Here is a 12,267-nt window from a genome sequence, read left to right on the forward strand (position 1 = left end):
TGATCCCTGTTGGTGGCTCAACTCTGGCTGTCCAAGCACACTATCAAGTATGCTTTAAAGAATGTACACTATAGTCTAATCTGTATGCATTGTGTTCTTTTAGAAGTGTGAGTGAGTGCGTGCGTGTGTGTGTGTATGTGTATATACGGCGTGTGTGTAGCACAAAAGATGCAACCCTCTTCAGTCAGAAACTGTGCCAGTGAGCGGGTTTATAATATATGCACATTAACATTCTGGATACTAGCTGGTTACATTCTAAGAATGGACAGGGTGCTGCTCATCTACATCGTCACATCCATCACCAGTATCCACGTATGATGTAGTAAATGGAATATTATTGATGATGACAATGGAAGTGGAACTTAATCAGACCGTGAAAATATCGTCATATTTGGGTTTTTCCCCCTCACATGGATCTGGAGTTTATCCGGCCTCTGTAAACGGGAGTATGGTGTTTTTTTAACCGTATAAATGCCAGCTTATAGAGACGGATTTCTCCAGTATCTCCGGGAGAATGATCTGAATAATGTGCATCTGAAGGCACCCAGTGAACCAGCCTTAATACTATATATGTACAGAGACCAGAGAGGCAGCTCTCCCTCGCTCCCGAGACCCAGCGCTGAGGGCGAGAGAACAAAAACACGGAGAGATAGGGAGATACATCCCTAGTTGATCACTCTTTATTCACGGGAAGAAAAAAAAATAAACGTCTTTAATTTTGTGCAATATTTTTCTTTAAATGCATGTGTATTCAAATAACTATACTGAAACGAGTAAACCACAACTGTTTTGCGAAGTGAAATGGTAGAAAAAGAATCCCCCCCCCCTGTATTTAGAAAGGTCTTCTAATCCCCAACAACTTAACATTCCGTTGTTGTAAAAGTACTTTTTGTTTATTTACAGACTTGTTTTATAAGTCTGAGTTTTCGTTTATTATTTCTTCCCCCCCCCCCCCCCCTCCACACACACACACACACACATGATCATGGTGACCTCTGGTTGCCGTGCCGACTGTTTCGCGGCCTGACGACTGAACTGAAGAGTCTGTCGGGAACAAGACGCTGCAGCTCCTCCCCATTGGTCCAGGAGGAGGAGGGGGAGGAGTTCTGCACACAGCTCTGTTGACATTAGAACAGAATACGAGAAGAAGAAGAAGAAAAAAGACAACGTCGGGAGGAGGGACTGCCACGCGTCTCCCGACCAATGGAATCACAGGAGGCCCGTGTCCTGTGAGCCAATAGAATCACTGCTGAAGAGCACTTACGGTAGCGACTGTGGGAAGGCCCGCCTCCCGTCTGGTCTGAAGGAGCCCCGCCCCTGCAGCGGGCCTATTGGACGGAACTCCCCTCCTCGTCCGACGTGATTGGCTCGCACCGAGCAGCGCTGGTGGACTCTTGACTAGGGAGCGCGGGGACATGGACTTGGGGACCTCCCTTGACTCTTAAAGGGAGGTGGATAACTTGTCCCCGCACTGGAGGAGGTGGCCAAAGGTGACCTCACCTTTAAGAGTCCGCTCATCTCTCTCCATGAAGGAAGGCTTTATGTTGTTGGTTTTTAATCCCCAGTACATATGAATCTATGATAATGAAACTTGTGCATATCCGTGTACAGTCTGTGTCAATAGTGTGCCTAAATGTACTGTCAACTCTATTTTCATATTTTCTTTATCTAAAAGAATCAGCCAGAATGTCGTGGTCATTTTATGTGACTGAAAAGGACTTTAGGGTGTTTTTTTTTTTTGTTTTTGTTTTTTTTTGCCTCATGCTTATCGAACTCTTCCTTTTGAGCAGCTGTGCTCAGATCAGTATAACACTAAATAATAAAACAGTAACGGACTACTTCAGTCTCGCCCTCTCCGTTTGTGTTTTTATTACGTCGACTACTTTGAGATGTTACTGAAAGAGGAGAAGCAGTGATTCCAGGCTCTTTGGGAGCAGGTGTGTAGGTCAAACTAACCAAGGTGGCTTTCCTTTAGAGCGACTGGTATTTCTTGTTTATCCATATATACGGTAGGATCATCATATTGTGGCATTTTGACATTGTGATATCATTTTAAATTGTTTAAAGGGGCACTTAAAAAAAAAAAAAACTAAACAATGCTGATTTATTTTACACATCCAAAAACGAAAGGGTTTTGCAAACATGCATTTAGTTTGACAGTTATCGAGAGTAAATTAGTTTTAATATGACACCAGTGATGTCATCGGAGACATTGAATCCTTGTGTCGTGTTAATTGCAGCTCAATGACATGATAAGGTCCCTATGAGACGAGCTATTGCTATTTTTTTTATCTACATTATTTCAGAGCTGTAATTAAAGGAACACGCCAACATTATGAGAAATTAGCTTACCGTCTTCTCCAGAGAGAGACAAGAAGATAGATACCAGTTTCCTCTCTGTGCGTTCGCTATACGGCTGCAAGCTAGCCTAGCTTAGCACAAATGAATGGAAGCAAACGGTACCGGTTAGCTTAAACTTCGGGAGAGGCGTTAGTTGGACAATGCCTAGGCTAACCGGTACTGTCCGCTTCCATTCATTGTGCTAAGCTAGGCTAACGTGCAGCCAGATACTGTATCTTTCTACTGAACGCACAGAGAGGAAACTGGTATCTATCTTCTTGTCTCTCTGGAGCGAATACTGTATATGATTCCCATAATGTTGGTGTGTTCCTTTAACACAACACAATGATTCAATTATCACTGGTGGCCATATTCAAACTCATTTACTCTCAATAACTAACTAAATGTATGCAAAACCGCTTAGCGTGCAATGTGCAAAACTGATCTATTTTGCACATGAATCTCTCGCATCCAAAAAGGATGCGAGAGATTCATGTGCAAAATAGATCAGTTTTGTTTTTTGTAACGTGCCCCTTTAAATGAATGCTGAAAGTCCAAGATTTCCCCCAAAATTATTTCTAAAATGTTTGATAACGTTAATATTAATGTGGTTGTTTGATACAGTATTTGATTTTTTATTTGATTTTTATTTGTCTCGAACATAGAAACATAAAACAAGTTTAAAAAACAAAAAGGTAAATAGTCAAAGACTATTTCCATACAATAAGTGTACAGGGGGAAGTAAAACAACTTATCAAGCCCTGCCCCTTCCTTACAATATTTGACATTATAATTTAATAAAAATACAAATAATATAACAAATAACAAATAAAATAAAAGTAGTTTTTTATATATCCAAATGAGAAAAAATAATAGGGTCACATTACTGCTCAAGCTCCTCTCTGAATGAATGAATGAATGAATGAATGAAAACTTTATTTAACAGATTGCAGAATGGGTACAATACAGTACGGCTCAATACATACAATTGTTAAGGGGATGCAGACCTGAGAAAGACGTTTGTCTTGTTTCCATCAGGGTCCCCCATTTTCAATTCATATAGCTCTCTTATATGTGTCCATAAGTGCTTGTTTATAGCTACCTTTAAATTTATTGATATTTATAATTCTATACTCGCATCCAGACCATTCCAGAGTGATACCCCACAAACTGCAATGCACATACTTTTAAGAGTTGTACGTACCGTAGGTTGCTTTAAAGCTAATGTCCCTCTAAAATTATAAACACTCTCTCTAGCCATGAATTTTTTTTGAATGTTGCTTGGTAATTTGTTTTTTATTGCCAGAAACATAATTTGTGCAGATTTGAATTTGATTAAGTCCATGAATTTTAATGTTTGACTCCTTACAAACAGACTATTTGTGTGATCTAAATATCTACCATGATGTACTATCCGTATGGCTCTTTTTTGCAGTGTGCATATCTTTTGTAAGTTGCTTTTATAAGTATTTCCCCAGATTTCAACACAATATGATAGATATGGTACAATGAGTGTGCAATATAATGTATATAGAGTTTTCTGATTCAGGATATATCTAGTCTTGCCCAGTATACCAATACTTCTCGCTAACTTTGAACACAAATATTTTATATGGGGTTTCCAGCAGAGTTTGTGGTCTATTAAGACCCCTAGAAACTTGTTTGTATATACTCTCTCAATTTTTACATTATCAATTTTCAGTTGAGGATCAGTGATTATTTTACAATTTCCAAATATCATGAAGTTGGTTTTTTTTCAAATTGAGTGATAACTTATTTGTGTTGAACCAACCTTTTAATTTGTCCATTTCTATGTTTGCCACTTCTAAAAGCTGCTGAAGGTCATCCCCCAAACATAAAATGTTTGTGTCATCCGCAAAGACAACAAGTTTCAGTATGTCAGATACTTTACATATATCATTTATGTATAAAATGAACAATTTGGGTCCCAATACTGACCCCTGTGGAACACCACAGGTAATGTTTAAGCATTGTGACTTGTGCTGACCCATCAGAACAAATTGCTGCCTGTTACTAATATAGCTTTTCAGCCAGTCTAGAGCAACCCCTCTGACACCAAACCTGTCCATCTTTTTCAGTAAAATCTCATGATCTATTGTATCAAAAGCTTTTTTTAGGTCAATGAATATTCCTAATACATATTTCTTTCTCTCTATACCGTCCGTTATTTCCTCTACAAGCTCCATTAATGCCATGGAGGTAGATCTAGCTGTTCTAAAACCATACTGGCTGTCCATTAGGAGATTATGTTTTTTTTTAATCTTTTCCCCCCTCCTTTTTCCTCCGATTTTTCTCCCATCCCAATGTTAGTCGTTATGCCAATTCCCAATCCCCTTCCTGGTCGCTGCGCACTTACCCCCCACAGTCGGTCTGGGAGAGTGGAGGCTATCACGTGCTTCCTCCGACACGTCTAGCCAATCAACCGCTTCTTTTCACCTGGCAGCGCGGACTCTCACTGAGGCCCCGTTTAGACGAGCGTTTTGTGAACAGAAACCGCAAAAGTCATCTTGCGGTTTCACTTTTAATTTTACGTTTAGACGAGCGTTTTGGGATGGAATTCTGCGTGCAGACGACGCTGTAACGACTCGGGACGACGGAGCCCCACTGTCACACGATTGGCGCATATGTCACATGACGTGCTGTGAAGACCCGCCCTACTCTGCCTCTGATTCGCAGACTGTGGAATGTGATTGCACCAAAGCAGAGTCACTCACAGACAGAGGGTCCAGTCACGCCGCGGGACAGATTCTTGTGTATTTAACCGTTTCACTGCCACACGACAGCCGGTTGTGTGATAGTAAGGGTTAACCTTCTGTCGTGTGGCAGTGAAAGGGTTAAAAGTACTGCCAATGTAGCCTTCAGGTGATCTCCGTTGATATAAGTCAGACATACTTGCTTTGTTTACGTCTCGGCTACTGGCGCATACCTGCTACCTGTGACGTAAGCAGTACGCGCGACCAGAGCCGTGACAACCCTTTCGTCATCGTTTTAACAGATTTATACGTTTTGATAGTTTAGACGAGATCGCAAAGCTTTTGCGTTTCTAGGAATTCCACCCTGGAAGGTAGTCTCACTTTTTTGCGGTTTCACCCCGTAAAAACGCCGTTTCCGTATAAACGAAAGGCACATCAGCAAAAATATTTTTGCGGATTCACCTGCTAGCGTTTCCGTCTAAACGGGGCCTGAGAGGGTGTAACGTGTGGAAGGATCACACTACCCCCCTTAGATCCTATCTGCGCTGAGCAGGCGCCCCGACCGAACTGTAGGAGTCGCTGTTTACAACGACCCGGACCCACCCCGCCAGCTTTCCCACCCTCTAATACAGCCAATTGTATTAGTGTGAACGGCCAGCCAAGCTGGTGACAACGCCGGAGCTGTGAGCTGGATTCGAACAGGCGAATCCAGCGTCTCCGGTGTTGGAGACGAACGCAATCTCCGCTACGCCACCTGACCGCCCTAGGAGATTATGTTTTTCAATGAAAGTGTCTAATCTTGCAACATATAGTTTTTCGAGTATCTTTGAGAACTGTGATAGCAGGGATACCGGTCTATAATTGGTAAACAAATGCTTGTCTCCAGCTTTAAATAATGGTATAACCTTTGCAATTTTCATTTTTTGAGGGAATGCTCCCATTTTGAACGACAAATTGAATATATGAGATAGTGGCTCCACAACTCCTTGAATAATATTTTTTACCAGAGACATATCAATGTCATCCCCATCTGTGGAGGTTTTATTCATGCATTTGTTTACGATCTCAATAATGTCCTCTTTCTCCACAGATCCCAGAGATATTGAAGCAGGGTTTTTTTCTCCAATCTTCCACTGCAAAACTCTTCCCAGTGTTGACTATTTCATTGGCTAGTTTTGGTCCCACATCAACAAAAAAGTTGTTGAACCCATCAACTACCTCATTTATAAGAGTAATCTTTCTGTCCTTATCTGTAAAATAGTCAGGGTAAGCTAGGTTGGTTGGTTTATTTCTAATAATACTATTTAATATGTCCCATATTCCTTTAACATTATTTTTATTTGTATCCAATAATTTGGTATAATAATCCTTCTTGCATTTCCTCATAATACTAATTAGTTTGTTTTTGTATTTTTTATATTTCAACTCTGCTTCCTTTGTTTTGTCTTTCATAAATATCCTATATAAAGTATTCTTTTTTTTGCATGCATTTTGTATACCTTTTGACATCCACAGATTTTCTGCCAACTTGTTCTTATTGCTACACTGTTTCAGTGGGCAGTTTTTTTTCATATAGGACTTTAAATTTCAGTGTCAGTATCACACTAACCACTGCCATACCGTGCAAAGCTGTGAACATTAAACCGATTTCATTGTCCAAACCTGTGCAGATATTGTGGTGTATATTGATATATATTAAAAGGTCCCTCTGAGGAGTGATTTAATTTTCTATCGGTGGTTCAACATGGGCTTCAGGGACCCCCAGGGGTCCTCGGGGGGGGGGGGGGGGGGGGGTCCCAGGGGGTCCACAGCAACAGTTGGCAGTTTACTTTCACTATTTCATTGCCTAGAAGTTAAACCAAATAAGAGACTATTAGAATGACAATTCTGTTCCTAGGTATCACTTCCTCCACTGTTGTCGACAGACTTATGGAATTCTGGACTCAATTATATCCAACAACAACCGTCTCCTCAGGATGTTTGTTCCATCCATGGTGCTGCTCCTCACGCCGGCTCCGGCTAGTTAGCCACAAGCTAAGTCAACTGAAAACTACTTTCTGTGCACCGAGGAGTAGAGTTAAAGTATAAGAAAATGTGTTCACAAATTTCTATTTATTCTTTTATTTTATCTTGTGATGTTGTGGTTTCAACTTCGAATTGTGAGATTCTAGGGGTGTAACGGTACACGTATCCGTACCGTTTCTGTACGGAATGTGCGTGCGGAACTAAATTAAAAACTCCCAAGGTCACCCCCTTCCCAAAATATAACTTGCACATAGGGCCTGATGTTCATTCAGCCCATGCTGCACCACCGAGAGATCACCTGTCATTTAGCAATGATGTACAATATGCCTACAGACTACGTGGGACTATTCAAGTGGCATGCAATTATAATTACTACCAGTAGGGCATAGTTCATTGTTATTATTTATTAGACACCAAACACACAGATAGACCAGCCCACATTCCAGGTGGTCAAATATACAAGAAACCAAACGGATTCCTCTGATTCACAAAACTGTATACATCCGCTTAACCTCGTATTATCAGATGACAAGTCTTATGTTACAACAACGACCAACGTCAAGTTAATTGGGTTGTTGTTGTTGGTTTCACGTCGTCTTCCTCTGTGCTTTCCCCACCGGGTCAACGAGGATCACGAGGCCCCAGGCTGCCAGACCTGAAACCAGAGATGCATGGTTTGAAAAGTTTAAGGTTATTTGGATCCCCATTAGCCGTTACCAATGGCAACAGCTACTCTTCCTGGGGTCCACACAAAACAATAAATACAAACAAACATAATTAAAAATAAAACAATAAACACACGAAACAATATACACGTCATAATCAAACATAACCCCCCCCATCCAACCCAACCCACCTCATTACATTAGCATTATACCAAAATATTACAAAATGACTAGTAAAAATAATAAAATCTCACTCACATGCAGCAAACGAAATGGTGGCCACCGTCCCCACCGTGGTCACCCCGCCTTGCCGCATCACTTTGCGGGCCGCCAGGTAAACGTAGGCTCCGGAGAACAGCAGCCCTCCGCCGGTGACGACCCGACAGCCCCAGCAGCTCTTCATCACGGACTCCAGCCTCCCCAGCGGCACCGGTACTGCCTCCAGTCCTGCCGGTGGTGGTGTTGTTGTTGACATTGTTGTCCTGAATGAATGAATGAAAACTTTATTTAACAGATTGCAGAATGGGTACAATACAGTACGGCTCAATACACACAATTGTTAAGGGGATGCAGACCAGAGAAAGACTTTCGTCTTGTTTACATCAGGGTCCCCCATTTTCAATTCATAGTGACATTTATGACACAACATACATGACATGTACATGTCAAAATACTTCCCAAAGGTCAGTGAATACCACGACCACAACACCAGAGGAAGCTCAACAAATCATGTTGAACCCAGATTCGGCTCAAACAAGGGACTAAACACGTTTCGCAATTATGCCACATGAATGTGGAACGCCCTACCCAAAGCTGTAAAGGAATGTGAATCACTACCCACATTCAAAACCACTCTTAAAGAGCACCTACGGGAGGCTGCAATTCGAAACTGGCCACCGTAAATGCCCAAACCCCCCCACCCCCTCCTAATAGACAGTCTCCTCCCCACCGCATGTATATATTCTCTCCCCGCCGTATGTATATTTCTCTCCCACCCACCCACCCCCTCCAAATGTACAGTCTCCTCCCCACCGTATGTATATTTCTCTCCCACCCACCCACCCCCTCCTAATGTACAGTCCCCTCCCCATCATATGTATATACTCTGTCAGGATCTATGGGTAACAGTACTGTATATTTGAATACCGTTTATGTCACAAATGTATCAGTACTAAATATCTGTATGTCCCTATGCCATAAATGTCACGTATGTTGTGTATGTCATAAATGTCGCTATGAATTGAAAATGGGGGACCCTGATGTAAACAATGAATGAATGAATGAAAACTTTATTTAACAGATTGCAGAATGGGTACAATACAGTACGGCTCAATACATACAATTGTTAAGGGGATGCAGACCTGAGAAAGACGTTTGTCTTGTTTCCATCAGGGTCCCCCATTTTCAATTCATATAGACATTTATGACATACACAACATACATGACATTTATGGCATAGGGACATATAGGTATTTAGTACTGATACATTTGTGACATAGGCGGTATTCAAATATACAGTACTGTTACCCCTAGATCCTGACAGAGTATATACATATGATGGGGAGGGGACTGTACATTAGGAGGGGGTGGGTGGGTGGGAGGGAAATATACATACGGCGGGGAGGGAATATATACATGCGGTGGGGAGGAGACTGTCTATTAGGAGGTGGTGGGGGTTTTGGGCATTTACGGTGGCCAGTTTCGAATTGCAGCCTCCCGTAGGTGCTCTTTAAGAACGGTTTTGAATGTGGGCAGGGATTCACATTCCTTTACAGCTTTGGGTAGGGCGTTCCACATTGTTGTGGCATAATTGCGAAACGTGTTTAGTCCCTTGTTTGAGCCGAATCTGGGTTTCACATGATTTGTTGAGCTTCCTCTGGTGTAGTGGTTGTGGTATTCACTGACCTTTGGGAAGTATTTTGACATGTACATGGGCACCCCGGTCGTATAGTGTATCTTGTAGACCAGGCCCATTGCAAGTTGCTGTACTCTGTCGTCTACTCTAAGCCATCCTAGGTTGGCAAAGTGGGCAGGGGTGAGGTGGGTTCTGGGGTTCAGGTCAAGCAGTAGTCTGACCAGTTTGTTTTGTGATGTTTGTAATTTTGTTTTAAGCGCCTTTGAGGTGCTTTGGTACCATGAGGTGCATGCATAGTCATAGTACCCTTGAATGAGTGCTCCTGCCAGAGTCTTCAGGGTATTCTTGTTTACCAGAGAGGAGATCCGGTACAAGAATCTAGTTCGTTGGTTGACTTTTTTTATTACATTGGATGCCATTTTGTCACAGGAAAGATTTGCCTCTAGGATGGAACCCAGGTAGGTAATTTCGTCTTTCCTTGTGACAATATTGTCACCCACTGTAACTGAGAATCCGTCGGTCTTGCTGAGTTTGTTATTTGAACCGAAGAGAATGGACTCTGTTTTGCCCATGTGTAATGATAGTTTGTTATCAGCGAGCCATATGCAGATTTTGCCTAGTTCCGTGCTGAGGGTTTTTTCAACCTGCAATTTGTTCTTGTCAGAGACCAGCAGGGCTGAGTCGTCCGCAAATAGGAACAAATTGCAGTCACAGGCTGACGACATGTCATTTGCATAAATTAGGAAGAGTAACGGTCCTAGTATGCTTCCTTGTGGAACACCACAGCTCACTGTGAGGGGGGGGATAGAGTACCGTTTACCTCTAGCATCTGTTCTCTCCCCTCTAGGTAGGATTGCATCCAGCTCACTGATAGGCTATCAAAACCAATTGCTTTTAGCTTGTCCATTAGAATGGAGTGATTGACAGTGTCGAAGGCCTTTTGTAGGTCCAGCATGACCATGCCGCAGTATTTGCCCGCGTCCACCTCTTGTTTGATGTGGTCGTTCAAATAGAGGAGGCATGTGTCAGTGGAGTGGGACGTTCTGAAGCCAGATTGGAATTCGTAGATTAGGTTTTTTTCCGCCAGGTACTTTTCGACCTGTTCGTTCGTAGACTATTTTCTCCATGACTTTCGAGATGGAGGTAAGAATAGAAACAGGGCGGTAGTTGCCTGGGTCTAATTTGCTGCCCTTTTTGTGTAGAGGGGTCACTCTCGCAATTTTGAAGTCCTTGGGGACGTGCCCCTGTCTTATAGAGAGGTTTATTATGTGTGTGATGACTGGGGTGATGGCGGCTGCTGCGTCTCTGAGGAATTTGGAGGGGATGTTGTCATGGCCAGTGGCCTTGTTAGGTTGGAGGGCGCTCAATTTTTTGAGTACCTCATCGGTTGTTACCATTTCAAGTTTGAAGTCGTCTTTGTGGACCCCTAGGTTTTTGTAGTATGCTACTATGTGTTCTACCCCATACTGCCCTGAGTGGGAGGGTAGTTTGTTTACCAGTGTTGTGGCTATGTTTGTGAAGAAGATGTTTAAGTAATTGGCTACATCCAGCTTGTCTGTGATGAGCGTGTTGTCCGTCTTTATGTTTATGTTTGAGAATCTGGTTTTAAGTTTTTTACTGCAGCCTAGTTGATTATTGAGTAATTTCCAAAGTTCGCGGGGTTTGTTTTTGTTTTCCTCAGTTTTGTCGTTGATGTCTTTTTGCGGTTCTGATCATGGTGTTTACGTCATTTCTTAGTCTGTTTCTTTGGATTTTTAGTTCAACCACGTGGGCTTGGAGTTCACTGTTTGAGCTTTTGGAAAGCTTTGTCTGACTTTTATGAAGTTCAGAGCATTTTTTGTCTCTGGTTTTCATAGCGGCCAGTATTTCAGTGTGCATCCATGCCTCAGCGCGATTTTTAACCCTGGTGGTTCTTATCGGTGCCATGTTGTTGAGTATTGTTGTGAATTTGGTTTTGAATCCAAGCCATGTTTCTTCAACCTGTGTACCACTGAGCTCATCTGACAAGACAAACGTCTTTCTCTGGTCTGCATCCCCTTAACAATTGTGTGTATTGAGCCGTACTGTACTGTACCCATTCTGCAATCTTTTAAATAAAGTTTTCATTCATATTCATTCACATCATGACAATTATGGCATAGGGACATACATGACATATACAGGTATTTAGTACTGTTACATTTGTGACATATACGATATGCAAATATACAGTACTGTTACCCAGAGATCCTAACAGGGATTATATACATATGATGGGGGGGAGACTGTACATCAGGAGGGGGTGGGTGGGGTGGGAGAGAAATATACATACATCAGGCTCCTCCGAGGGTTGTTGTGACGAGATACGCTCCCTGGTTACAACTGTATTATTATTAGGCTGCTAAAGAGATGATGACTCGACAACAACACAGGTGGAACAGGGCGGGTTGTTTCTGGAGGTTGTTGTCCTCATGACGATTTATTTAGTCTGATTTGAAACCTTGTGGAGAAAAAGCCGATGACTTACTGCCGTCCTTCCCGTCCGGGAGGAAATACATCCGGGGCGTGGATTACACTTCCGGGTTAACTTTTTCAAAATAAACGCACGCGTTTTGAACGATCAAATTCACATGTAACTAATATAACTTGTTTATTTCGTTTTCTAGAGACGGGTTTCTCGTCCACGTGT

General features: G+C 42.3%; 1 protein-coding gene across 2 annotated transcripts; it reads right to left on the reverse strand.

The window, feature by feature from the left end:
- Positions 1-7,467: 7,467 nt before the first annotated feature.
- LOC311239055 (distal membrane-arm assembly complex protein 1-like) lies at positions 7,468-12,157 on the reverse strand. Of its 2 annotated transcripts, XM_084327282.1 has the most exons (3): positions 12,106-12,157; positions 8,003-8,226; positions 7,468-7,734 (listed from the first exon to the last, which is right to left on the reverse strand). In XM_084327282.1, exons 2-3 carry the CDS (start codon positions 8,217-8,219, stop codon positions 7,667-7,669), a joined length of 285 nt encoding a protein of 94 aa, XP_084183408.1. In that variant the 5' UTR covers positions 8,220-8,226; positions 12,106-12,157; the 3' UTR covers positions 7,468-7,666. The 2 variants fall into 2 exon arrangements, 1 of the variants encoding a protein (XP_084183408.1); XR_014620412.1 differs by lacking the exon at positions 7,468-7,734 and having other exon boundaries at positions 8,087-8,226; positions 11,911-12,129.
- Between the last annotated feature and the right edge of the window lie 110 nt (positions 12,158-12,267).

Source organism: Notolepis coatsorum, assembly GCF_963971535.1.
Source record: "Notolepis coatsorum genome assembly, chromosome: 13".
Classification (NCBI taxonomy): Eukaryota; Metazoa; Chordata; class Actinopteri; order Aulopiformes; family Paralepididae; genus Notolepis; species Notolepis coatsorum.

Coding starts and splice junctions, on each gene's coding strand:
- LOC311239055 (XM_084327282.1), bottom strand. CDS start 8,219: ATGTCAACAACAACACCACCACCGGCAGGACTGGAGGCAGTACCGGTG. Junction 7,735..8,002: donor CACCATTTCGTTTGCTGCAT/GTGAGTGAGATT, acceptor CTCTGGTTTCAG/GTCTGGCAGCCTGGGGCCTC.